This window comes from Salvelinus fontinalis, chromosome 34 (assembly GCF_029448725.1).
Source record: "Salvelinus fontinalis isolate EN_2023a chromosome 34, ASM2944872v1, whole genome shotgun sequence".
NCBI classification, from domain to species: domain Eukaryota; kingdom Metazoa; phylum Chordata; class Actinopteri; order Salmoniformes; family Salmonidae; genus Salvelinus; species Salvelinus fontinalis.
This window is the reverse complement of record NC_074698.1, coordinates 19,977,348-20,001,500: the sequence shown is the minus strand read 5'-3', so window position 1 is coordinate 20,001,500 and position 24,153 is coordinate 19,977,348. Positions and strand designations below refer to the sequence as shown.

General features: G+C 48.3%; 1 protein-coding gene across 11 annotated transcripts in view; it reads right to left on the bottom strand.

Annotated features, from left to right (window-relative positions):
• Positions 1-24,153, bottom strand: part of shank1 (SH3 and multiple ankyrin repeat domains 1) — a 127,465-nt gene that overhangs the window by 63,560 nt on the left and 39,752 nt on the right. For all 11 annotated transcript variants that reach the window (XR_008756066.1, XR_008756067.1, XR_008756070.1 and 8 more), the window contains 9 exons: positions 10,916-11,119; positions 8,506-8,577; positions 7,830-7,938; positions 5,828-5,982; positions 5,148-5,315; positions 1,724-1,840; positions 1,529-1,606; positions 1,153-1,219; positions 718-890 (listed from right to left, as the gene is read on the bottom strand). Coding sequence is in view for 3 of the 11 variants with exons in the window: in XM_055898046.1 (XP_055754021.1) it covers positions 718-890; positions 1,153-1,219; positions 1,529-1,606; positions 1,724-1,840; positions 5,148-5,315; positions 5,828-5,982; positions 7,830-7,938; positions 8,506-8,577; positions 10,916-11,119 (1,143 nt within the window). In the remaining 8 variants the exon portion in view is untranslated. The remainder of the gene's footprint in view (positions 1-717; positions 891-1,152; positions 1,220-1,528; positions 1,607-1,723; positions 1,841-5,147; positions 5,316-5,827; positions 5,983-7,829; positions 7,939-8,505; positions 8,578-10,915; positions 11,120-24,153) is intronic.

Sequence of the window (24,153 nt, the reverse complement as noted above, 5' to 3'; positions counted from 1 at the left end):
GGTGCTTACCTACGGAGCAGCAAGGGGAAGTGCCTCCCTACCTTCAGGCTATGCTCAAACCCTACATCCCAACCCGAGTACTCCGTTCTGCCACCTCAGGTCTCATGGAACCCCTCCCCCTATTCTAGCTCTGACTACTGATAGCTACTTTACTGAGGAAAAATGTACACTCTATGTCTGTGATACAGCATGTGGTTGTCCCACCTAGCTATCTTAAGATGAATGTACTAACTTTAAGTCGCTCTGGATAAGAGCATCTGCTAAATGACTAAAATGTAAATGTAAAAATACACTACAGTATATTGCTGATGTACTACAGTATATTGGTGTTGTACTACAGTATATTGGAGATGTACTACAGTATATTGGTGATGTACTACAGTATATTGCTGATGTACTACAGTATATTGGTGTTGTACTACAGTATATTGGTTATGTACTACAGTATATTGCTGACGTACTACACTATATTGCTGATGTACTACAGTATATTGGTGTTGTACTACAGTATATTGTTGTTGTACTACAGTATATTGGTGATGTACTACAGTATATTAGTGATGTACTACAGTATATTAGTGATGTACTACAGTATGTTGGTGATGTACTACAGTATATTAGTGATGTACTACATAGCTACATTACATGATACATGATGTGAAACAGTACAGTAATTCTCCCAGACTAGGTGTCCAGGTGCTAGGTTCCTTCCTCTACCTGTACAGACACAATGTTGGAGCCTGGTGTATTGGGCAGTGCCATCCAGTCAGGCAGGTTCATACTGTTATCACTGTTGGCACGCAGGAAGGGGTGAGGGTGGGGCAGCGCCAGGGTGCGCGGCGCACTCTCTCGCCTCTGAGGGGCGTATTTGGGAGACTCAAGAAAAGGTACTGAGAGAGTGTGAGAAGGAGAGAGAGAGACAGAGAGGTATAAACTAGTCATATTTAGTTCACTTGCAGCACTCATTCAGATAGCAGGGACAGGAAATATCTCAGTATAATTGGCACACATACAAAATAATGTAATAAATATTATGTGTGTACGCACAACATTGTTTTTAAAGAAACATGTGAATGCCGAACCACTCTCACATACTGTCACATACGTTCATAGAGCATAAACTCCTAGACACAGCCACAGGTCAGAACATACCTACATATGTGTCCCGGTGGTTTTTGATAATCTCTCCTAGCTCAAAATGTCCGGACATGACAGCCACCTGAAACACACACGCTAGCAGTGTAAGGAACAGTTCTCACAGCACCCTCCACACACACAGTATGCACATATTCCTTGTCTCGGCTGGCCTTTTGTAAGGAGCACAGAGTATGAGAACCCAGCTCAAGGGATCAGGCAGAATTCTCCCACCTTGGACCCTCGTACACGTCACAGAATAATATCACTAACACTGGTACATCTCATCCAATAGCATTTTCTGCTTTAGTAACTTCATCACACACAACCCCATCTAAGCAATGTACATACAAATACAGCATTCCATTAGCCCAGTCATGTATTGTATAATCACCTGAAATGAGTTCTGTCCACTGTTATTCTTTGTGTCTTTATTGGCTCCCCTGTAAAGTAGAATTCGTGCACAGCTGTCCTGTATGGACAAAATACATGTCAATCAATTAGCAGCAAATAACTGTAATACTGGATTACAAAACTACAAAGTCATCTTTATTTGATGTTTGTTTATGACACTACTAGAGAGCACTACCTTGTTGTATAAAGCACAAACGTGCAAGGCAGTGTTTCCTGAGGCATTCTGGGAAGTGGAGTCTGCCCCGTAAAAAAGAAGGTGCTCCAGATGCTGGGCGTTGCCATTCTGACAGGCCTTGGATCAGAGCAGAGTGAGCACAGAGGGAGGGAGAGAGAGAGGTGGGGGGACAGAGAGCGAGAAAGGTGGGGAGAGATTGAGAGATGGGGGGTAAAGAGAGTGAGAGAGAGCGAGAGAAAGAGAGAGAGAGGTGGGGAAAGAGAGAGAGAGAGAGAGGGGTGGGGAGAGGGGGATGACAGGCGATCAGAGGTAAAGAAAAGAGAAATTAATGAAGAGGGAGATGGTGAAAGATAGAGATCAAGGAAATAAAGAGTGGAGAAAGAGAGAGGGGTTATAGATTGTCAAAAAGAGAGCACGAAACAGGAACAACACACACATCAGAAAACAGCGAGAATACACACTTACCGAGCCACTCACACATAGATATGCACATAGATCCGCACATAGATACACACATAGATACACAACGCTCAACGACAACAGCACAAATACACACAGACATAATGATGAAAGGATGGAAAGAATGTTGAAATGGAGGGGAAGTTAGTACAGTACCTGTGTCTCCAGGGTTCTATCTGCTGTCCTCTTCATACCTGAGCTATGGAGTGACAGGGAGATGAGAGACGGGCCTCATCATGGGTTGGAGGGTACAGGGAGATGAGAGACGGGCCTCATCATGGGTTAGAGGGTACAGGGAGATGAGAAACGGGCCTCATCATGGGTTAGAGGGTACAGGGGGGTGAGAGACTGGCCTCATCATGGGTTAGAGGGTACAGGGAGATGAGAGACGGGCCTCATCATGGGTTAGAGGGTACAGGGGGGTGAGAGACGGGCCTCATCATGGGTTAGAGGGTACAGGGAGATGAGAGACGGGCCTCATCATGGGTTAGAGGGTACAGGGGGGTGAGAGACGGGCCTCATCATGGGTTAGAGGGTACAGGGAGATGAGAGACGGGCCTCATCATGGGTTAGAGGGTACAGGGGGGTGAGAGACGGGCCTCATCATGGGTTAGAGGGTACAGGGGGGTGAGAGACGGGCCTCATCATGGGTTAGAGGGTACAGGGGGGTGAGAGACGGGCCTCATCATGGGTTAGAGGGTACAGGGGGGTGAGAGACGGGCCTCATCATGGGTTAGAGGGTACAGGGGGGTGAGAGACGGGCCTCATCATGGGTTAGAGGGTACAGGGGGGTGAGAGACGGGCCTCATCATGGGTTAGAGGGTACAGGGGGGTGAGAGACGGGCCTCATCATGGGTTAGAGGGTACAGGGAGATGAGAGACGGGCCTCATCATGGGTTAGAGGGTACAGGGAGATGAGAGACGGCCTCATCATGGGTTAGAGGGTACAGTGAGATGAGAGACGGGCCTCATCATGGGTTAGGGGGTACAGGGAGATGAGAGACGGGCCTAATCATGGGTTAGAGGGTACAGGGAGATGAGAGACGGGCCTCATCATGGGTTAGAGGGTACAGGGAGATGAGAAACGGGCCTCATCATGGGTTAGAGGGTACAGGGAGATGAGAGACGGGCCTCATCATGGGTTAGAGGGTACAGGGGGGTGAGAGACGGGCGCCATCATGGGTTAGAGGGTACAGGGGGGTGAGAGACGGGCCTCATCATGGGTTAGAGGGTACAGGGAGATGAGAGATGGGCCTCAGCATGGGTTAGAGGGTACAGGGAGATGAGAGATGGGCCTCAGCATGGGTTAGAGGGTACAGGGAGATGAGAGACGGGCCTAATCATGGGTTAGAGGGTACAGGGAGATGAGAGACGGGCCTCATCATGGGTTAGAGGGTACAGGGAGGTGAGAGACGGGCCTCATCATGGGTTAGAGGGTACAGGGAGATGAGAGACGGGCCTCATCATGGGTTAGAGGGTACAGGGAGATGAGAGACGATCTCATCATGGGTTAGAGGGTACAGGGAGATGAGAGACTGGCCTCATCATGGGTTAGAGGGTACAGTGAGATGAGAGATGAGAGACGGGCCTCATCATGGGTTAGAGGGTACAGGGAGATGAGAGACGGGCCTCATCATGGGTTAGAGGGTACAGGGGGATGAGAGACGGGCCTCATCATGGGTTAGAGGGTACAGGGAGATGAGAGACGGCCTCATCATGGGTTAGAGGGTACAGGGAGATGAGAGACGGGCCTCATCATGGATTAGAGGGTACAGGGAGATGAGAAACGGGCCTCATCATGGGTTAGAGGGTACAGGGAGATGAGAAACGGGCCTCATCATGGGTTAGAGGGTAGAGGGAGATGAGAGACGGGCCTCATCATGGATTAGAGGGTACAGGGAGATGAGAGACGGGCCTCATCATGGGTTAGAGGGGTACAGGGAGATGAGAGACGGGCCTCATCATGGGTTAGAGGGTAGAGGGAGATGAGAGACGGGCCTCATCATGGGTTAGAGGGTACAGGGAGATGAGAGATGAGAGACGGCCTCATCATGGGTTAGAGGGTACAGGGAGATGAGAGACGGGCCTCATCATGGATTAGAGGGTACAGGGAGATGAGAGACGGCCTCATCATGGGTTAGAGGGGTACAGGGAGATGAGAGACGGGCCTCATCATGGATTAGAGGGTACAGGGAGATGAGAGACGGCCTCATCATGGATTAGAGGGTACAGGGAGATGAGAGACGGCCTCATCATGGGTTAGAGGGTAGAGGGAGATGAGAGACGGGCCTCATCATGGATTAGAGGGTACAGGGAGATGAGAGACGGGCCTCATCATGGGTTAGAGGGGTACAGGGAAATGAGAGACGGGCCTCATCATGGGTTAGAGGGTACAGGGAGATGAGAGACGGGCCTCATCATGGGTTAGAGGGTACAGGGAGATGAGAAACGGGCCTCATCATGGGTTAGAGGGTACAGGGAGATGAGAGACGGGCCTCATCATGGGTTAGAGGGTACAGGGAGATGAGAGACGGGCCTCATCATGGGTTAGAGGGTAGAGAGAGATGAGAGACGGCCTCATCATGGGTTAGAGGGTACAGGGAGATGAGAGACGGGCCTCATCATGGGTTAGATTGTACAGGGAGATGAGAGACGGGCCTCATCATGGGTTAGAGCGTACAGGGGAGTGAGAGACGGGCCTCATCATGGGTTAGAGGGGTACAGGGGGGTGAGTAGCAGGAGAGACACATCAGGGTAAGGGAGGCGTACCATGACATGAATGGATATCATAAATATAGAGATGACATTTACTCACTGACATTAACACAAATACACACACACACACACACACCTATATACACACAAGCACAGTGAAACGCTAATGGACATAGACACTTGAACACAGACTAAACCCCACAGAAAAAAACACACACACACACAAACACACACCTACACCTCAACCAACCTGGTGTGTCTCATCCCAGCCGTTCTCGTCCCTGACGGCCAGCTTGGCGCGGTGGTGGAGCAGGGTCTCACAGCAGGAGGTGTCTCCCCCTGTCAGCACAGTGTGGTAGAGCGGAGTCAGCCCCCGCCGGTCCTTATAGTCCGGAGACGCACCCAGAGACAGCAAGGTCTATAGGGACACACCAGGTAGACACACATACATACACTCTAAGAGAAAAGGTGCTATCTAGAACCTAAAAGGTTTCTTCGGCTGTCCCCGTAGGAGAACCCTCTAAATAACCCTTTTTAGTTACATATTTTATAGTGATATTCAACGAATCGTTTAATACACTCTTAGAAAAAAGGGTTTTTCGGCTGTCCCCATAGGAGAACCCTTTTTGGTTCCAGATAGAACCCTTTTGAGTTCCTTGTAGCACCCTTTCCACAGAGTGTTCTACATGGAACCCAAAAGAGTTCCACCTGGAACCAAAAAGGGTTCTCCTATGGGGACAGCTGAAAAACTCTTTGGAACCCTTTTTTCTAAGAGTGTATTAAACGATGAGTTGAATATCACTATAAAATATATGATATCATTATAAGAACATCATGACTGTATCTCAATACAAGACACTTTGCACAGTGGGTCCATACATGCTCCTTTAATCCATAGATGTGAGTGCAAGGAGGTGTGTGTGTGTTTACCAGCAAGGCTGTGTGGCAGTGGCTGCGGACAGCCTTGTGTAGAGGTGTGAGTCCGTCCTTGGACCTGAAATCAAGATGAGCCCCTCCCAGCACCAGTCCCCGTATGGCCTCCCCTCCCCCCGGCTCACACTGCACCGCCAACGTCAGGGGGGTTTCTACAGAGGAGAAAGAGAGATGGAGCAATGGAGGGACGGAGGGGTTCATATATTTAATCAGACAAACAGGAGTGGGGCCATGGAGTTATGACATGAACATCACAGCATCATGTCACTCTAGTCTACTGTAGTAGTACGGTATCTCTTATCTGATAGTGGCAGACGTAGAGCTCTCTGCTGCCACCTGGTGTTGCCAGGTGGCAGTGCACTTCACACTCCCAGCGACAGCAGGCTCTGTTGTGTGAGAGGACTGTTGCAGCACACCCAAAACTGCTAACAGTAGCTGCCTGTCTCCCACCTCGTTATATTATCTGGCTCTTAAATGAGACTCAAACTAACTGTCTACTTTGCTTATTATAATCATCTTTAATAAAGTGTTAGATAAATAGCGCTTGGGTAAGTGTGATTCAGAGTTGGAGAGATTATTGGGGGTCTTCAGGTCGAGGTTACAGAGGACAGCCATTAGCCATAGCTCCCACAGCTATCTTGGCTGTTAGCTAATTCAACTTGGATATGAACAGTTTGCTAGTTAGATGACAGGTTGTATGGCTGAAGGGTCTGGAAATGATCTCTAGGATGCTAAATATACAGTGGCCATATGCCCCACAAATGTTATGGGTCACTAAAAATGATTTCTTAGGGGGTCAAGGTATCAGGGCCTGAGTGTAGTCTGGCCCAGGAGTGTAAAGGTGAACGGAAAGGCTCTGGAGCAATGAACCGCCCTTGCTGTCTCTGCCTGGCCGGTTCCGCTCTCTCCACTGGGATTCTCTGCCTCTAACCCTATTACAGCGGTTGGCTTACTGGTGCTCTTCCATGCCGTCCCTGACGTGATCTTCCTGTCTGGGTTGGCGCCCCCCCTTGGTTTGTGCCGTGGCAGAGATCTTTGTGGGCTATACTCGGCCTTGTCTCAGGATGGTAAGTAGGTGGTTGAAGATATCCCTCTAGTGGTGTGGGGGCTGTGCTTTGGCAAAGCGGGTGGGGTTATGTCCTGCCTGTTTGGCCCTGTCTGGGGGTATCATCGGATGGGGCCACAGTGTCTCCTGACCCCTCCTGTCTCAGCCTCCAGTATTTATTCTGCAGTAGTTTATGTGTCGGGGGGCTAGGGTCAGTCTGTTATATCTGGAGTACTTCTCCTGTCTTATCCGGTGTCCTGTGTGAATTTAAGTATGCTCTCTCTAATTCTTTCTTTCTTTCTCTCTCGGAGGACCTAAGCCCTAGGACCATGCCTCAGGACAACCTGGCATGATGACTCCTTGCTGTCCCCAGTCCACCTGGCCATGCTGCTGCTCCAGTTTCAACTGTTCTGCCTGCGGCTATGGAAACCTGACCTGTTCACCGGACATGCTACCTGTCCCAGACCTGCTGTTTTCAACTCCCTAGAGACAGCAGGAGCGGTAGAGATACTCTTAATGATCGGCTATGAAAAGCCAACTGACATTTACTCCTTAGGTGCTGACCTGCTGCACCCTCGACAACCACTGTGATTATTATTATTTGACCATGCTGGTCATTTATGAACATTTTGGCCATGTTCTGTTATAATCTCCACCCGGCACAGCCAGACGAGGACTGGCCACCCTTCATAGCCTTTCTAGGGAGTTTTTCCTAGCCACCGTGCTTCTACACCTGCATTGCTTGCTGTTTGGGGTTTTAGGCTGGGTTTCTGTACAGCACTTTGAGATATCAGCTGATGTAAGAAGGGCTATATAAATAAATTTGATTTGACTACATAGACAGACAGACACACAGACACCCAAACAGACGGACTAAATGGCTGATTGGTGCTAACTGACTGAGGAGAGGTCACAGGTCACCCGGGCAGCGGACAGCATCTGACAGCATCTCACCTCCCGTGTCAGGGTCCTGGTAGTTGGGGTCAAGCCCTTTGTCCAAGAACTTGGCCATCTTGTCCACAGAGCCACTTTGGATGTAGTCCATGAACTTCTTCAGACTGGCCTATGAGAGGCATGAGGGGATAGAGAGAGATGAGGGGACTCCACTCCTACAAATAAAGGTCTATCCAGAACCTAAAAGTGTTCTTTGGCTGTCCCCATAGGAGAACCCTTTGAAGAACCCTTTTCGGTTCAAGGGTTCTACCTGGAATCAAGAAGGGTTCTCCAATAGGGAAAGCTGAAGAACCATTTGGAACACTTTTTTCTATAAGTGTGCCAGCACTGCGTTCCACAGAGAGCAGAGTTGACACATTAATACTGGAGTTGTCTGCCACACAAAGCACAGCACAGCTAACAGTGGAAGGCTGCCCCAAGGGCCTGTAACTGCAGACAGACAGTGTGCAGTCCCACTCACACACACACACACACACGTGAGTGCACACACAGACACACAAGGCGTGTACACACACTGACACGCAAAGAGTGCACACACCCACGCATAAGTATGCACACACACATACACACCCACTCCCACCAACACATACACCTTCATACTGCACCAATGCATGCTACACACACTTACACCCACAATTCACATTGTGCCACACCCTTTGAAACAGACAACCAGTACCTTAGTGTGCAGTTTAGCCAGCTGTTTCTCATCTAGATTGGTCTGTTTGTACACTCTGGTCTTGTAACGAAACTAGAGAGAGCGAGAGAGAGAGCGAGAGATAATCCTGACTGGAAGGACTTTTGTCCTCAATTCTCTCCGCTTTTGGCCTAGATCCACATGATGGAGCCTGCAGATGTATTGCAAAATTATGCTTTATCTAGTTTACCCATAACTTCCATCCTCCTCCTCTTCCTCCTCTCTCAACGAAAAAAGAAAAAAAGAAAGAAACCGCACAGATTTACACTAGTTTCCAGCCACAGAGTGAGAGCAACCTTACAGAGTAACCTTACAGAGTAACTCACAGAGTAACCTTACAGAGTAACCTTACAAAGTAACCTTACAGAGTAACTCACAGAGTAACCTTACAGAGTAACCTTACAAAGTAACCTTACAGAGCAACCTTACAGAGTAACCTTACAGAGTAACTCAGAGTAACCTTACAGAGTAACCTTACAAAGTAACCTTACAGAGTAACCTTACAGAGTAACTCAGAGTAACCTTACAGAGTAACCTTACAAAGTAACCTTACAGAGTAACCTTACAGAGTAACCGTACAGAATGAGAGCAACCTTACAAAGTAACCTTACAGAGTAACTCACAGAGTAACCGTACAGAGTAACCTTACAGAATGAGAGCAACCTTACAAAGTAACCTTACAGAGTAACTCACAGAGTAACCATACAGAGTAACCTTACAGAGTAACTGTACAGAGTAACCCACAGAGTGAGAGCAACCTTACAGAGTAACCTTACAGAGTAACTCACAGAGTAACCTTACAGAGTAACCTTACAGAGTAACCCACAGAGTGAGAGCAACCGTACAGAGTAACCTTACAGAGTAACTCACAGAGTAACCTTACAGAGTAACCTTACAGAGTAACCCACAGAGTAACCGTACAGAGTAACCTTACAGAGTAACTCACAGAGTAACCGTACAGGGTAACCTTACAGAGTAACTCACAGAGTAACCGCACAGAGTAACCTTACAGAGTAACTCACAGAGTAACCGTACAGAGTAACCTTACAGAGTAACTCACAGAGTAACCGTACAGAGTAACCTTACAGAGTAACTCACAGAGTAACCGTACAGAGTAACCTTACAGAGTAACTCACAGAGTAACCGTACAGAGTAACCCACAGAGTGAGAGCAACCTTACAGAGTAACTCACAGAGTAACCTTACAGAGTAACCCACAGAGTGAGAGCAACCTTACAGAGTAACCTTACAGAGTAACTCACAGAGTAACCTTACAGAGTAACCTTACAGAGTAACCCACAGAGTAACCGTACAGAATAACCTTACAGAGTAACTCACAGAGTAACCGTACAGAGTAACCTTACAGAGTAACCTTACAGAGTGAGAGTAACCTTACATAGTAACCTTACAGAGTGAGAGTAACCTTACATAGTAACCTTACAGAGTAACCGTACAGAGTAACCCACAGAGTGAGAGCAACCTCACAGAGTAACCTTACAGAGTAACTCACAGAGTGAGAGCAACCGTACAGAGTAACCTTACAGAGTAACTCACAGAGTAACCTTACAGAGTAACCTTACAGAGTAACCCACAGAGTAACCGTACAGAATAACCTTACAGAGTAACTCACAGAGTAACCGTACAGAGTAACCTTACAGAGTAACCTTACAGAGTGAGAGTAACCTTACATAGTAACCTTACAGAGTGAGAGTAACCTTACATAGTAACCTTACAGAGTAACCGTACAGAGTAACCCACAGAGTGAGAGCAACCTCACAGAGTAACCTTACAGAGTAACTCACAGAGTGAGAGTAACCTTACAGAGTAACCTTACAGAGTAACCTTACAGAGTAACCCACAGAGTGAGAGTAACCTTACAGTGTAACCTTACAGAGTAACCCACAGAGTGAGAGTAACCTTACAGAGTAACCCGCATAGTGAGAGTAACCTTACAGAGTAACCCACAGAGTGAGAGCAACCTTACAGAGTAACCTTACAGAGTAACCCACAGAGTGAGATTAACCTTACAGAGTAACCTTACAGAATGAGATTAACCTTACAGAGTAACCTTACAGAGTAACCCGCAGAATGAGATTAACCTTACAGAGTAACCCGCAGAATGAGATTAACCTTATAGAGTAACCTTACAGAATGAGAGTAACCCTACAGAGTAACCTTACAGAGTAACCCGCAGAATGAGATTAACCTTACAGAGTAACCTTACAGAATGAGAGTAACCCTACAGAGTAACCTTACAGAGTAACCCGCAGAATGAGATTAACCTTACAGAGTAACCTTACAGAATGAGAGTAACCCTACAGAGTAACCTTACAGAGTAACCCACAGAGTGAGAATAACCTTACAGTGTAACCTTACATCCAGGCTGTATATACCTCCAGATATGGTACCCCCTTCTCAAAGGATTGTGGGTACTCTCTCAGCATCTTCTCCTCCTCCAGGAACTTGGCGTCATGGCCTTCGGTGGCTGGTTGGAACAAGCCGTAGTTCAACACGTCCCGCAACGAATCGGTCAGAGAACATAGCACCTGCTGCTTGGCCTTCCAAACGGTCGCATCCGGGTTGAACCGCAAACACTTCTGCAGAGGAGATGGGGAGAGAAGGGGAGAGAGAGAGGGAGAGAGAGAGAGAAGGAGAGAGAGAGGGAGAGAGAAGGAGAGAGAGGGTTCAATGGTGGTGCTTAGAGAGAGGGGGGGTAGTTGGGGTTTAGATGAAAACACTAAAGAAGAAAAGCGAGGAAAAGTAAAGCATTGAACTATAAAGTAGAAAAGTAACAGCAACTTAACAGTCTAGACTGAAGGAAGGGTCCTGGTGCAGTATTAGTGTGTCTGTCAGAAGTGGAGAACCGCTCCTCGCTGCAGTACTGCTGTTATTACCATGCTGAACCACTAGGGAGAGACATTGTGAGTCCACCACAGGGACCAGTGATGTGTATGGTTTTATACAGTAAGGAGATATGAATGGCTGATTGTACTGTCTCCTCTGACAAGTGAGCTCCTGTATGGTGAGATGAATAGAATGTTTGATTGTGCTGTATCATATAGGCACAGTTAGCATTGGAGAGAGAAGGTCCTTAATGTCCTTATATGGACAGATCCACATCTTTCTGTAGATCATGAATCAAACCGTCTTCCTCTCTTTCTCTCTCTCTCTCTGCTGTGAGTCTGGGCTGAGGCTGAGGTAGAGCAGGCCATTCCCCTGACCTTGAAGCAGCTGTGTGATTGGTCCTTCTGGAGAGCAGCTGGATCTCTCGCTTGCTGCTTCTGCATGCATGGATGTACGCTCCACGGCTCAATACATCTCACTAAAGTGTTTAACTCTCTCTTTCTGTCTTAATCTCCCCCTCACTGACTGTCTCACACACTCTCTCTCTCTGTCTCTCTGTCTGTCTGTCTGTCTGTGTGGGGGGGGGGGGGGGCTGGGGGGGGTTGAGGGAGGGAGGGAGAGAGAGTGAGCATGGAATACTGTGCAGAGGTGTAAAATGTCTCTCTCCCTCTCTTTTATTCAGTCTAGGTTTGTGCACAGCCAACCAAATCACTATGGCAACCAGTTCATTAGTGGAGCAAGCTCCTTGTTGCCATAGAGACATCCCTGTGTTCCCTTGGAGATGGGGAACTATGGGATAAAGTGAGAGAGTGCCCGTGTCTGTGTGTATGTGTGTTTTACAGTGAGTTGGAGAACGAGAGAGGTGGAGTCAGGGGGAGGAAAGGGTTTATGTATGAGAGGGAGAGAGGGGGAGGGATATAGAGAGGGAGTGAGGGGGAGGGATATAGAGAGAAAGAGAGATGGAGAAAGAGAGATATTGAAAGGGAGAGTAAAAGAGAGAGGATGAGTAGGTGTGTCAGCATGCAATAGATTGTTTCTTACACACACGCTGAAATACTGCACCAACATGTACATTCAACCACACACTAGAATTAACACTCAGTCCCATCAAAAAACACACACGCAAACAGAATGCAGGCTAGGGAAGCTAAATGTACTCTGAGATCATTGAGGAGGAGGAAACGTTTATCAATACAGCATAATGCATGAAACATATTCCCATAATCACCATCATTATTGTTTCAATTATTATGACACTCTGTATAATAACTGTAATTCTGCCTATACATGTTTTTAATGTTTTATTAACCCATCCACCACCCTCTTCGGAGGACATGTCTTCTTTGTTTTTTACAGCTTTTCTACTTCATATACATACATTTTAATTCTGCAGTTAATCTTAGGGGCATTAGCACATTTGTTTAAGACAGGAGAGGTTCTGTTCAACACCAAAGCAGGTGGGAGAAGAGGAACGGGTGGACCACTGAATAAGCAACCTGATTGGTCCATATACCTACTGATTGGTTGAAATGACTCATTGAACTCTCTCATGAGCCCTCCACTCCAGACTAACTCTTTACAGACTTCTAACAGAGAGGAAGACCATCTCTGCTTCTGAGTCTGACTGGTTCTGACTTACTGTTATTGATTCAGTATTATAGACTAACAACTAGCTGTAGGTTGAGGCAGCTTACAGGCCAATAAGTGACAACAGTCCATATTGACTGTCACTTCTCTCTTTTACACTCATATTGCATTCAGGGTAGTAGCTACATATGAAGACACCGAGGTCCGGGTCTTTGCAATTTTTCAGAATTTGAAAAATATATATTAGAGGAACTCAGTCGTGGTCTCAACTTCCTGTTGAGAATTAGAATAGTAGAACACACAAGGTGACATTTCAAAACATGGTTGTTCATCAGCAGTTCTCCTTCCTATATGTCCCACACTCACAGTCACTCAATTAGTCATTATCTGTTAACATTTTTTAGATTGGTAAATGAATCTACTTAGTCAAGCCAGCCATCTAAAGTAATCATGGTTGAATTACCAACCGGGCACGCAGGGCACTTTCTCTGTCACGACTACCGCCGAAGTTGGCTCCCCTACCTGTTCGGGCGGAGCTCGGCGGTCGTCGTCACCGGCATACTAGCCGCCACCGATCCCTTTTTCCTTGTCTGTTGGTTATGTCTTATTAGTTTCACCTGTGTCCTGTTGTATGTGCTTGATGGGCTTCCTTATTTATAGTACGTGTCCCCGCCCTTGTTTTGTGCGGGATTGTATTTGTGTTACGTGTGTACGTTAGGTAGAGGTGTTGGTGTTCTAGACCTGGCACCCTGTGTTTTGGGTGGTCCATATTATTATCCCTGTGTTTTGGGTGGTCCATATTATTATCCCTGTGTTTTGGGTGGTCCATATAATTATCCCTGTGTTTTGGGTGGTCCATATTATTATCCCTGTGTTTTGGGTGGTCCATATAATTATCCCTGTGTTTTGGGTGGTCCATATTATTATCCCTGTGTTTTGGGTGGTCCATATAATTATCCCTGTGTTTTGGGTGGTCCATATTATTATCCCTGTGTTTTGGGTGGTCCATATTATTATCCCTGTGTTTTGGGTGGTCCATATTATTATCCCTGTGTTTTGGGTGGTCCATATTATTATCCCTGTGTTTTGGGTGGTCCATATAATTATCCCTGTGTTTTGGGTGGTCCATATTATTATCCCTGTGTTTTGGGTGGTCCATATAATTATCCCTGTGTTTTGGGTGGTCCATATTATTATCCCTGTGTTTTGGGTGGTCCATATTATTATCCCTGTGTTTTGGGTGGTCCATATTATTATCCCTGTGTTTTGGGTGGTCCTGTAACAGTCCTGACCTATTTATGTTAGTTTTTATGTGTTTATGGTCAGGGCATGTGTTTTGGGTGGGCAGTCTATGTTACCTGTTTCTATGTTGGTTTCGGTTTGCCTGGTATGGCTCTTGATTAGAGGCAGGTGGTTTGCATTTTCCTCTAATCAAGAGTCATATTTAGGTAGGGCATTATCACTGTGTGTTTGTGGGTGATTGTCTCCTGTGATGTCTTCGTGTCGTTATCGATGTTTTTTCACATATGGAGCTGTTTGGCTGTTCGTTTTGTTTCGATGTCGTCTGTTGCCTGTTCGTGAGTTTACGTTCCAGTTATGTAAGTTTATGTTCAGGTTTTCGTTCTACGTCGTTTTGTTATTTTGTAGTTTGAAAGTGTTTTGTTTAGTTTTCGTGTTGCCATCTGCATCATTGTAATTTATAATAAAGATGGCATATTTCCCAGACTCCGCATTTTGGTCAGAAGATCCTTCTCTCCTCACCTCATCTGAGGATGAGGAGAGCGACAGCTCTAACAGAATCACCCACCAAAATACAGAGACCAAGCGGTATGGGAATGCTCGACGGAGCAATAAGGATTTCTGGACTTGGGAGGAGATATTGGACGGTAGAGGACCTTGGGCTCAACCAGGGGAATATCGCCGTCCTAAGGAGGAGAAGAGGGCAGCCACAGCCCAGGAGCGCTGGTATGAGGAGGCAGCGCGACGACGCGGTTGGGAGCCCGTGAGTAAGACCCAAAAATTTCTTGGGGGGGGGCACACGAGGAGTGTGGCAAAGCCGGGTAGGATACCCGAGCCAACTCCCCGTGCTTACCGTGGAGGTAGAAGGCGTCGTACTGGTAAGACACCGTGTTATGCGGTAAAGCGCACGGTGTCCCCAGTACGCGTGCTTAGCCCAGTGCGGGCTATTCCACCTTGCCGCACTGGGAGGGCTAGGTTGGGCATCGAGCCGGGTGCCATGAAGCCGGCCCAACGTAGCTGGTCTCCAGTACGTCTCCTCGGGCCGGTGTACATGGCACCAGCCTTACAGGTGGTGTCCCCGGTTCGCCTGCATAGTCCAGTGCGGGCTATTCCACCTCGCCGCACTGGCAGGGCTACGGGGTTCATTCAACCTGGTAGGGTTGGGGAGGCTCGGTGCTCAAGAGCACGTGTCCTCCTTCACGGTCCGGTATATCCGGTGCCACCTCCATGTACCAGTCCTCCGGTGGCAGCCCCCCGTACCAGGCTGTCTCTCCGGGTTCTCTCTCCTGCTGTTTCCTCCTCTCCAGCGCAGCCGGTGCCTAGACCACGCACCAGGCTGTCTCTCCTTCTCCTCCCTACAGAGCTATCTGTCTCCCCAGCGCCATCTGAGCCATCCGTCTCCCCAGCGCCATCTGAGCCATCCGTCTCCCCAGCGCCATCTGAGCCATCCGTCTCCCCAGCGCCATCTGAGCCATCCGTCTCTCCAGCGCCATCTGAGCCATCCGTCTCCCCAGCGCCGTCTGAGCCATCCGTCTGCCGTGAGCCTGCAAAGCCGCCCGTCTGCCATGAGCCTGCAAAGCCGCCCGTCTGCCATGAGCCTACAGAGCCATCCGCCAGACAGGAGCCGCTAGAGCCGTCAGCCAGACAGGAGCCGCTAGAGCCGTCAGCCAGACAGGATCTGCCAGAGCCGCCAACCAGACAGGATCTGCCAGAGCCGCCAACCAGACAGGATCTGCCAGAGCCGCCAACCAGACAGGATCTGCCAGAGCCGCCAACCAGACAGGATCTGCCAGAGCCGCCAACCAGACAGGATCTGCCAGAGCCGCCAGCGAGCCATGAGCAGCCAGAGCCGCCAGCGAGCCATGAGCAGCCAGAGCCGTCAAAGAGCCATGAGCAGCCAGAGCCGTCAAAGAGCCATGAGCAGCCAGAGCCGTCAAAGAGCCATGAGCAGCCAGAGCCGTCAAAGAGCCATGAGCAGCCAGAGCCGTCAGAGAGCCATGAGCGTCGAGAGCCGTCAGCCTGCCATGAGCGTCGAGAGCCGTCAGCCTGCCATGAGCGTCGAGAGCCGTCAGCCTGCCATGAGCGTCAAGAGCCGTCAGCCTGCCATGAGCGTAGAGAGCCGTCAGCCAGCATGGACCTGCCAGAGCCGTCCAAACAGGACCTGCCAGAGTCCTTCAGCCGGGATCTGCCCCTTGTCCCGGTGCTGCCCCTTGTCCCGGTGCTGCCCCTTGTCCCGGTGCTGCCCCTTGTCCCGGTGCTGCCCCTTGTCCCGGTGCTGCCCCTTGTCCCGGTGCTGCCCCTTGTCCCGGTGCTGCCCCTTGTCCCGGTGCTGCCCCTTGTCCCGGTGCTGCCCCTTGTTCCGGTGCTGCCCCTTGTCCCGGTGCTGCCCCTTGTCCCGGTGCTGCCCCTTGTTCCGGTGTTGGCCGTTTATTTAGGGGAAAGTGGTTTTAGGGTGGTCATTAGAAGGGGTAGACAGAAGAGGGGAGTGACTAAGGTGGTAAGGGGACAGCGTCCTGAGCCGGAACCACCACCGTGGTCAACTGCCCACCCGGACCCTCCCCTGGACTTTGTGCTTGTGCGCCCGGCGTGCGCATCTTGAGGGGGGGGTACTGTAACAGTCCTGACCTATTTATGTTAGTTTTTATGTGTTTATGGTCAGGGCATGTGTTTTGGGTGGGCAGTCTATGTTACCTGTTTCTATGTTGGTTTCGGTTTGCCTGGTATGGCTCTTGATTAGAGGCAGGTGGTTTGCATTTTCCTCTAATCAAGAGTCATATTTAGGTAGGGCATTATCACTGTGTGTTTGTGGGTGATTGTCTCCTGTGATGTCTTCGTGTCGTTATCGATGTTTTTTCACATATGGAGCTGTTTGGCTGTTCGTTTTGTTTCGATGTCGTCTGTTGCCTGTTCGTGAGTTTACGTTCCAGTTATGTAAGTTTATGTTCAGGTTTTCGTTCTACGTCGTTTTGTTATTTTGTAGTTTGAAAGTGTTTTGTTTAGTTTTCGTGTTGCCATCTGCATCATTGTAATTTATAATAAAGATGGCATATTTCCCAGACTCCGCATTTTGGTCAGAAGATCCTTCTCTCCTCACCTCATCTGAGGATGAGGAGAGCGACAGCTCTAACAGGTCCATATTATTATCCCTGTGTTTTGGGTGGTCCATATAATTATCCCTGTGTTTTGGGTGGTCCATATTATTATCCCTGTGTTTTGGGTGGTCCATATAATTATCCCTGTGTTTTGGGTGGTCCATATTATTATCCCTGTGTTTTGGGTGGTCCATATTATTATCCCTGTGTTTTGGGTGGTCCATATTATTATCCCTGTGTTTTGGGTGGTCCATATTATTATCCCTGTGTTTTGGGTGGTCCATATTATTATCCCTGTGTTTTGGGTGGTCCATATTATTATCCCTGTGTTTTGGGTGGTCCATATTATTATCCCTGTGTTTTGGGTGGTCCATATTATTATCCCTGTGTTTTGGGTGGTCCATATTATTATCCCTGTGTTTTGGGTGGTCCATATTATTATCCCTGTGTTTTGGGTGGTCCATATTATTATCCCTGTGTTTTGGGTGGTCCATATTATTATCCCTGTGTTTTGGGTGGTCCATATTATTATCCCTGTGTTTTGGGTGGTCCATATTATTATCCCTGTGTTTTGGGTGGTCCATATTATTATCCCTGTGTTTTGGGTGGTCCATATTATTATCCCTGTGTTTTGGGTGGTCCATATTATTATCCCTGTGTTTTGGGTGGTCCATATTATTATCCCTGTGTTTTGGGTGGTCCATATTATTATCCCTGTGTTTTGGGTGGTCCATATTATTATCCCTGTGTTTTGGGTGGTCCATATTATTATCCCTGTGTTGTGGGCTTGTTGTTTTGTGCCGCATTAAAGTGCACCTTCTCCCTGTGGAACTCTCTGTGCCTGATTCCTTCCTCACCCGCCTAGTCCCTCGTGACATTCCCAGGGGCCCTGACCTCCAAAGGGACCCCATTGATTTTTTAAGTCACTCAGATATCATATTAACATGGTATAAGTCATGGAAAATGTGTAGAATTGCAGGAAATTACTACAACAAAAATCTGTAAATCTGTTTACCTTTTGCTAATAAAGTACTTTTTCTGCTAACAGATCCCTCTGTATGTTTTTAATCCCGGTGCTAAATTAATGTGAGTTAATGCGGCTAACTGTATTGCTAATAGGCTATATGTTTGCAGATGAGTTAATGCGGCTAACTGTAATGCTAATAGGCTATATGTTTGTAGATGAGTTAATGCGGCTAACTGTATTGCTAATAGGCTATATGTTTGTAGATGAGTTAATGCGGCTAACTGTATTGCTAATAGGCTATATGTTTGTAGATGAGTTAATGCGGCTAACTGTATTGCTAATAGGCTATATGTTTGTAGATGAGTTAATGCGGCTAACTGTAATGCTAATAGGCTATATGTTTGTAGATGAGTTAATGCGTAACTGTATTGCTAATAGGCTATATGTTTGTAGATGGACTGAGGTGAATGAAGCTAGAACAACTCAGGCGATAATGGCTGGGTCCTTTTTGCTTGTTTTTGCAGTTCTCAAAATTGCATGTTAGAGTTTTTAAATCGTACAGAAATACAGTAAATGAGCTTCAACTTCTTAAAATATTTTGGAAGGAGTGGGATTTCCCCCCCACTCACTCACTCACTCTATTGATCTATTATATCTCTGTCCATGTTACTCTGTCTCCATCTTCCTGTATCTGTGCTGACATTCCTTATCTCTGCAGAATATAGTATGTGCCTCTCTCGCTCTCTCTCTCTCTCTCTCTCTCTCTCTCTCTCTCTCTCTCTCTCTCTCTCTCTCCTACCCTCTGGCTCTTTTCTGCAGGGCAAGTGCAGGGGGATTAGCAGCCTTTAATGAGAACTATGGGGAAATAACCACCCCCTCTCTCCCACTTTGTTTAAGTCAATTTCTCTCTCCCTTTCTCCTTCGGCCTCTCTCTATCTCTCTTACTACCTCTTTCCCATCTATTTTCTATGTTCCCCTTCTCTAGCTACCTCACTGTCACACAGTCCTCCATTCCACATTCCTTTCAGCCCCCTGTTTCCCTCTCTCCTTCCATCCCCTGGCCTCTACTCTCTTCACCCTCTTATCTGGCTCTGCCTCTCTTATCTGGGCCCCTCTTCACCTCTGGCTGAGCACTGAGAAGGCCCTTACAAGGCTTACAGTTGTTGGTCTACTCTAAATGTATGTCAATGGGATGGTATGTTACTGTATTTATACAGCAGGTAAGATGACTGTATATAGATGTATTGTATACTGTATGTGTAGGTAAATATATATCAGGGAGTATGTGGGCACTTCTTAGCCAGTTGTGGAAATCCTTAATTCATAACATTTGTGTTTATAAGCTGCTGTCCGTCTCTCCATGATCTCATTACAATACAATTAACCAGCAATTAGAGTTTATTGAGGGCGAATTAGCTGACATGTAGAACCAGCCTAATACACTGGGATTATACAACCATATTAGCCCACTGCACAGGAGAGAAGGAGATAGGAGAAGAAAGAGAGAAGAGAGAGAGATGGGAAAAAGTGAGGTAGGGAGGGTGAAGGGACGATGTGAAAGACAAAAGGAGGGAAGGACAATATGAGATGGAGGGAGGTCAGGAGAGAGGAGAAATAGAGGACAGGATATTGTCCTACTCCTCAGAAACATCTAGAAGTCATGTGGTGTTACTGACCATAACGTGGCAGCACTAACTGTAGTATTGGTTTTCTTAGATCATGTCAAAATACATGTTCCTTCCATAAGACAGAGAGAAAGGATCTTGGGTAACCAATTCCCCAGCATGCTTTTTACTCTTCGCACACACAGCGGAGCGAGGGAACAAGTAACAGCAGGAGATATACAGAATACAGTAATACACAGTACTACACAGTAATACACACTCATATAGTCATCATAACACATTCAAATCAGCACACAGACACATACAGTGCATTCAGAAAGTATTCAGACCCCTTCCCTTTTTCCACATTTTGTTACGTTACAGCCTTATTCTAAAATTGATAAAATAAAACAAAACAGAAATATCTTATTTATATAAGTATTCAGACCCTTTGCTATGAGACTCAACATTTTCCATTTATTATCCTTGAGATGATTCTACAACTTAATTGGAGTCCACCTGTGGTAAATTTAATTGATTGGACATGATTTGGAAAGGCACACACCTGTCTATACAAGGTCCCACAGTTGACAGTGCATGTCAGAGCAAAAACCAAGCCATGAGGTCGAAGGAATTGTCCGTAGAGCTCCGAGACAGGATTGTGTCGGCCCACAGATCTGGGGAAGGGTACCAAGAAAATGTGTGCAGCATTGAAGGTCTTCAAGAACACAGTGGCCTCCATCATTATTAAAGGGAAGAAGTTAGGAACCTCCAAGACTCTTCCTAGAGCTGGCCCCAGGGCAAACTGTGCAATTGGGGTAGAAGGGCCTTGGTCAGAGAGGTGACCAAGAACCCGATGGTCCTCTGGCAGAGCTCCAGAGTGCCTCTGTGAAGATGGGAGAACCTTCCAGAAGGACAACCATCTCTGCAGCACTCCACCATTCAGGCTTTTATGGTAGAGTGGCCAGACAGAAGGCACTCCTCAGTAAAAGGCACATGACAGTCTGCTTGCAGTTTGCCAAAAGGCACCTAAAGAGTCTAAGACCATGAGAAACAAGATTCTCTGGTCTGATGAAACCAAGATTGAACTCTTTGGCCTGAATGCCAAGTGTCACGTCTGGAGGAAACCTGGTAACATCCCTACGTTGAAGCATGGTGGCAGCATCATGCTGTAGGGATGTTTTTCAGCATCAGGGACTGGGAGACTAGTCAGGATCGAGGGAAAGATGAACGGAGCAAAGTACAGAGAGATCCTTGATGAAAACCTGCTCCAGAGTGCTCAGGACCTCAGACTGGGGCGAAGGTTCACCTTCCAACAGGACAACAACCCTGAGCACACAGCCAAGACAACGCAGGAGTGGCTTCGGGACAAGTCTCTGAATGTCCTTGAGCGGCCCAGCCAGAGCCCAGACTTGAACCCAATCAAACATCTCTGGAGAGACCTGAAAATAGCTGTGTAGTGACGCTCCCCATCTGACCTGACAGAACTTGAGAGGATCTGCAGAGAAGAATGGGAGAAACTCCCCAAATACAGGTGTGCCAAGCTTGTTGTGTCATACCCAAGAAGACAAGAGGATGTAATCGCTGCCAAAGGTGCTTCAACAAAGTACTGAGTAAAGGTCTGAATACTTATGTAAATGTGATATTTCCGCTTTATTTTTTATACATTTGCAAAAATGTCTAAAAACCTGTTTTTGCTTTGTCATTATGGGGTATTGTGTGTAGATTGATGACTATTTAACAAAAAAACAAAACAAATGCAAATACATTTTTGAATAAGGCTGTAACGTAACAACATGTGGGAAAAGTCAGGCAGTCTGAATACTTTTACAAATGCACTGTAATACACTCAGATGCATAGGGGGATAGGGGATACTGTCAAAAATGCACATATGTTCACATTTGGAGTTCCCTTGTTTGGAAAGTGGTTGTCATGGTTGTCGTAAGAATGGGACCAAGGCGCAGCGGATGTTGAGTTCCACATATTTATTTCAAAAGTTAAAGTTAAAGCAAAAACAATAAATCGATAAACGATCAACGAAACGTGACTAAGTGGTGCACATGCACAAATACAAAACAATATCCCACAAAAACAGGTGGGAAAAATAGCTAGTTAAATATGATCCCCAATTAGAGACAACGATTACCAGCTGCCTCTAATTGGGAATCATACAAAAACACCAACATAGAAAATATAAACTAGAACACAACATAGAAATTAAAAACTAGAATACCCCCTAGTCACGCCCTGACCTACTACACCATAGAGAAGGTGCGGACTCTGGCCGCAAAACCTGAAACCAAATGGGGAGGGTAGGGGGGTGATTAGTGTCGGTGGCGGCTCCGGTGTAGGTCGTAGCCCCCGCCCAGACCCCGGATCTGGCCATCGCGCTGGGCTGAACGCTATGCCTGGACTGGGCACCGGCGCAGAGAAAGGCTCCGACCTTGGAGCGGGACTGGATGCCGTGCCTGGGCTGTGCACCGGCACAGAGGGAGGCTCCTGCCAGGGAGCTCTACTGGACGCCGTACCTGGACGCCGTGCCTGGGCACCGGCGTAGTGGAAGGCTCCGGCCTTGGAGCGGGACTGGACGCCGTGCCTGGACTGGGCACCGGCGCAGAGGGAGGCTCCTGCCATGGAGCGGAACTGGACGCCGTGCTTGGACTGGGCACCGGCGCAGGGGAAGGCTCCGGCCATGGAGCTGGACTGGACGCCGTGCCTGAACTGGGCACCGGTGCAGAGGAAGGCTCCGGCCATGGAGCTGGACTGGACGCCGTGCCTGAACTGGGCACCGGTGCAGAGGAAGGCTCCGGCCTTGGAGCTGGACTGGACACTGTGCCTGGACAGACCACCGGCGCAGAGGAAGGCTCCTGCCCTGGAGCTGGACTGGACGCCTTGCCTGGAAGCTCCTGACCGTCGACCCTCGCTGGAGGTTCCGGACCGTTGACCGTCGCTGGAGGTTCTGCATTGTGGACCGTCGCAGGAGGTTCCGGACTATGGACCGTCGCAGGAGGTTCCGGACTGTGAACCATCGCCGGAAGCTCTGGACTGGGGACCGTCGCCGGAAGCTCTGGACTGGGGACCGTCTCCGGAAGCTCTGGACTGTGAACTGTCGCCGGAAGCTCTGGACTGGGGACCGTCGCCAGAAGCTCTGGACTGGGTACCGTCGCCGGAAGCTCTGGACTGGGGACCCTCTCCGGAAGCTCTGGACTGGGCACCGTCTCCGGAAGCTCTGGACTGTGAATGCGCACTGGAGGTCGAGTGCGTGGAGCAGGCACAGGACGCACCGGACTGGTGACACGCACTTCAGGGCGAGTGCGAGGAGGAGACACAGGACGTACCGGACTGGGGAGGCGTACTGGAGACCAGAAGGGTGGCCCAAGTTGCACCAGACTGCTAACCGGATCCCCTGGTAGGATGTTGAGCAGAACACACTTGCACAACATCTCTCTCATCTCTCTCTCTCCTAACTTCCCCAATGCCTCTCTGACTGTCTCTGGCACTTCAAGGCGAGTGCGAGGAGGAGACACAGGACATACCGGACTGGTGAGGCGCACTGGAGGCCAGATGCGTGGAGCCGGCCCGTGTTTCACCGGACTGATGACACGCTCCTCCAAACACCTGCGTTGCTGCATACTCCTAGCCAACTCCATTCTCCGTTATCCCTCCTCGCATCGACTCCCAGACGGGCTCTGGTACTCTCCTTGGGTCGACCGACCACCTCTCTATCTCCTCCCAGATGGTCTCTGGCTCTTCCCTCTGCTCAGCCGCCAGCTCCATGTGCCCCCACCCCCCCAAAAAATATTGTGGTTTCTGTGGCCGTGGTCCCCGACGTCGTCGCCGTCCTTCTTGCGTCCTGTGCGACTCCTGCCAAGGAAGGGTCTCCTGTCCTTCCATGATTTCTTCCCAGGTCCAACTTATTTTTCCCATCGTAGCACGCTGCTTGGTCCTTGTTTGGTGGGATATTCTGTCACGGTTGTCGTAAGAACGGGACCAAGGCGCAGAGAGAGAGAGAGAGAGAGAAGAGAGAGAAGAGAGAGAAGAGAGAGAAGAGAGAGAAGAGAGAGAGAGAGAGAGAGAGAGAGAGAGAGAAGAGAGAGAGAGAAGAGAGAGAAGAGAGAGAAGAGAAGAGAGAGAAGAGAGAGAAGAGAGAGAGAGAGAGAGAGAGAGAGAGAGAGAGAGAAGAGAGAGAGAGAAGAGAGAGAAGAGAGAGAAGAGAAGAGAGAGAAGAGAGAGAAGAGAGAGAGAGAGAGAGAGAGAGAGAGAAGAGAGAGAGAGAAGAGAGAGAAGAGAGAGAAGA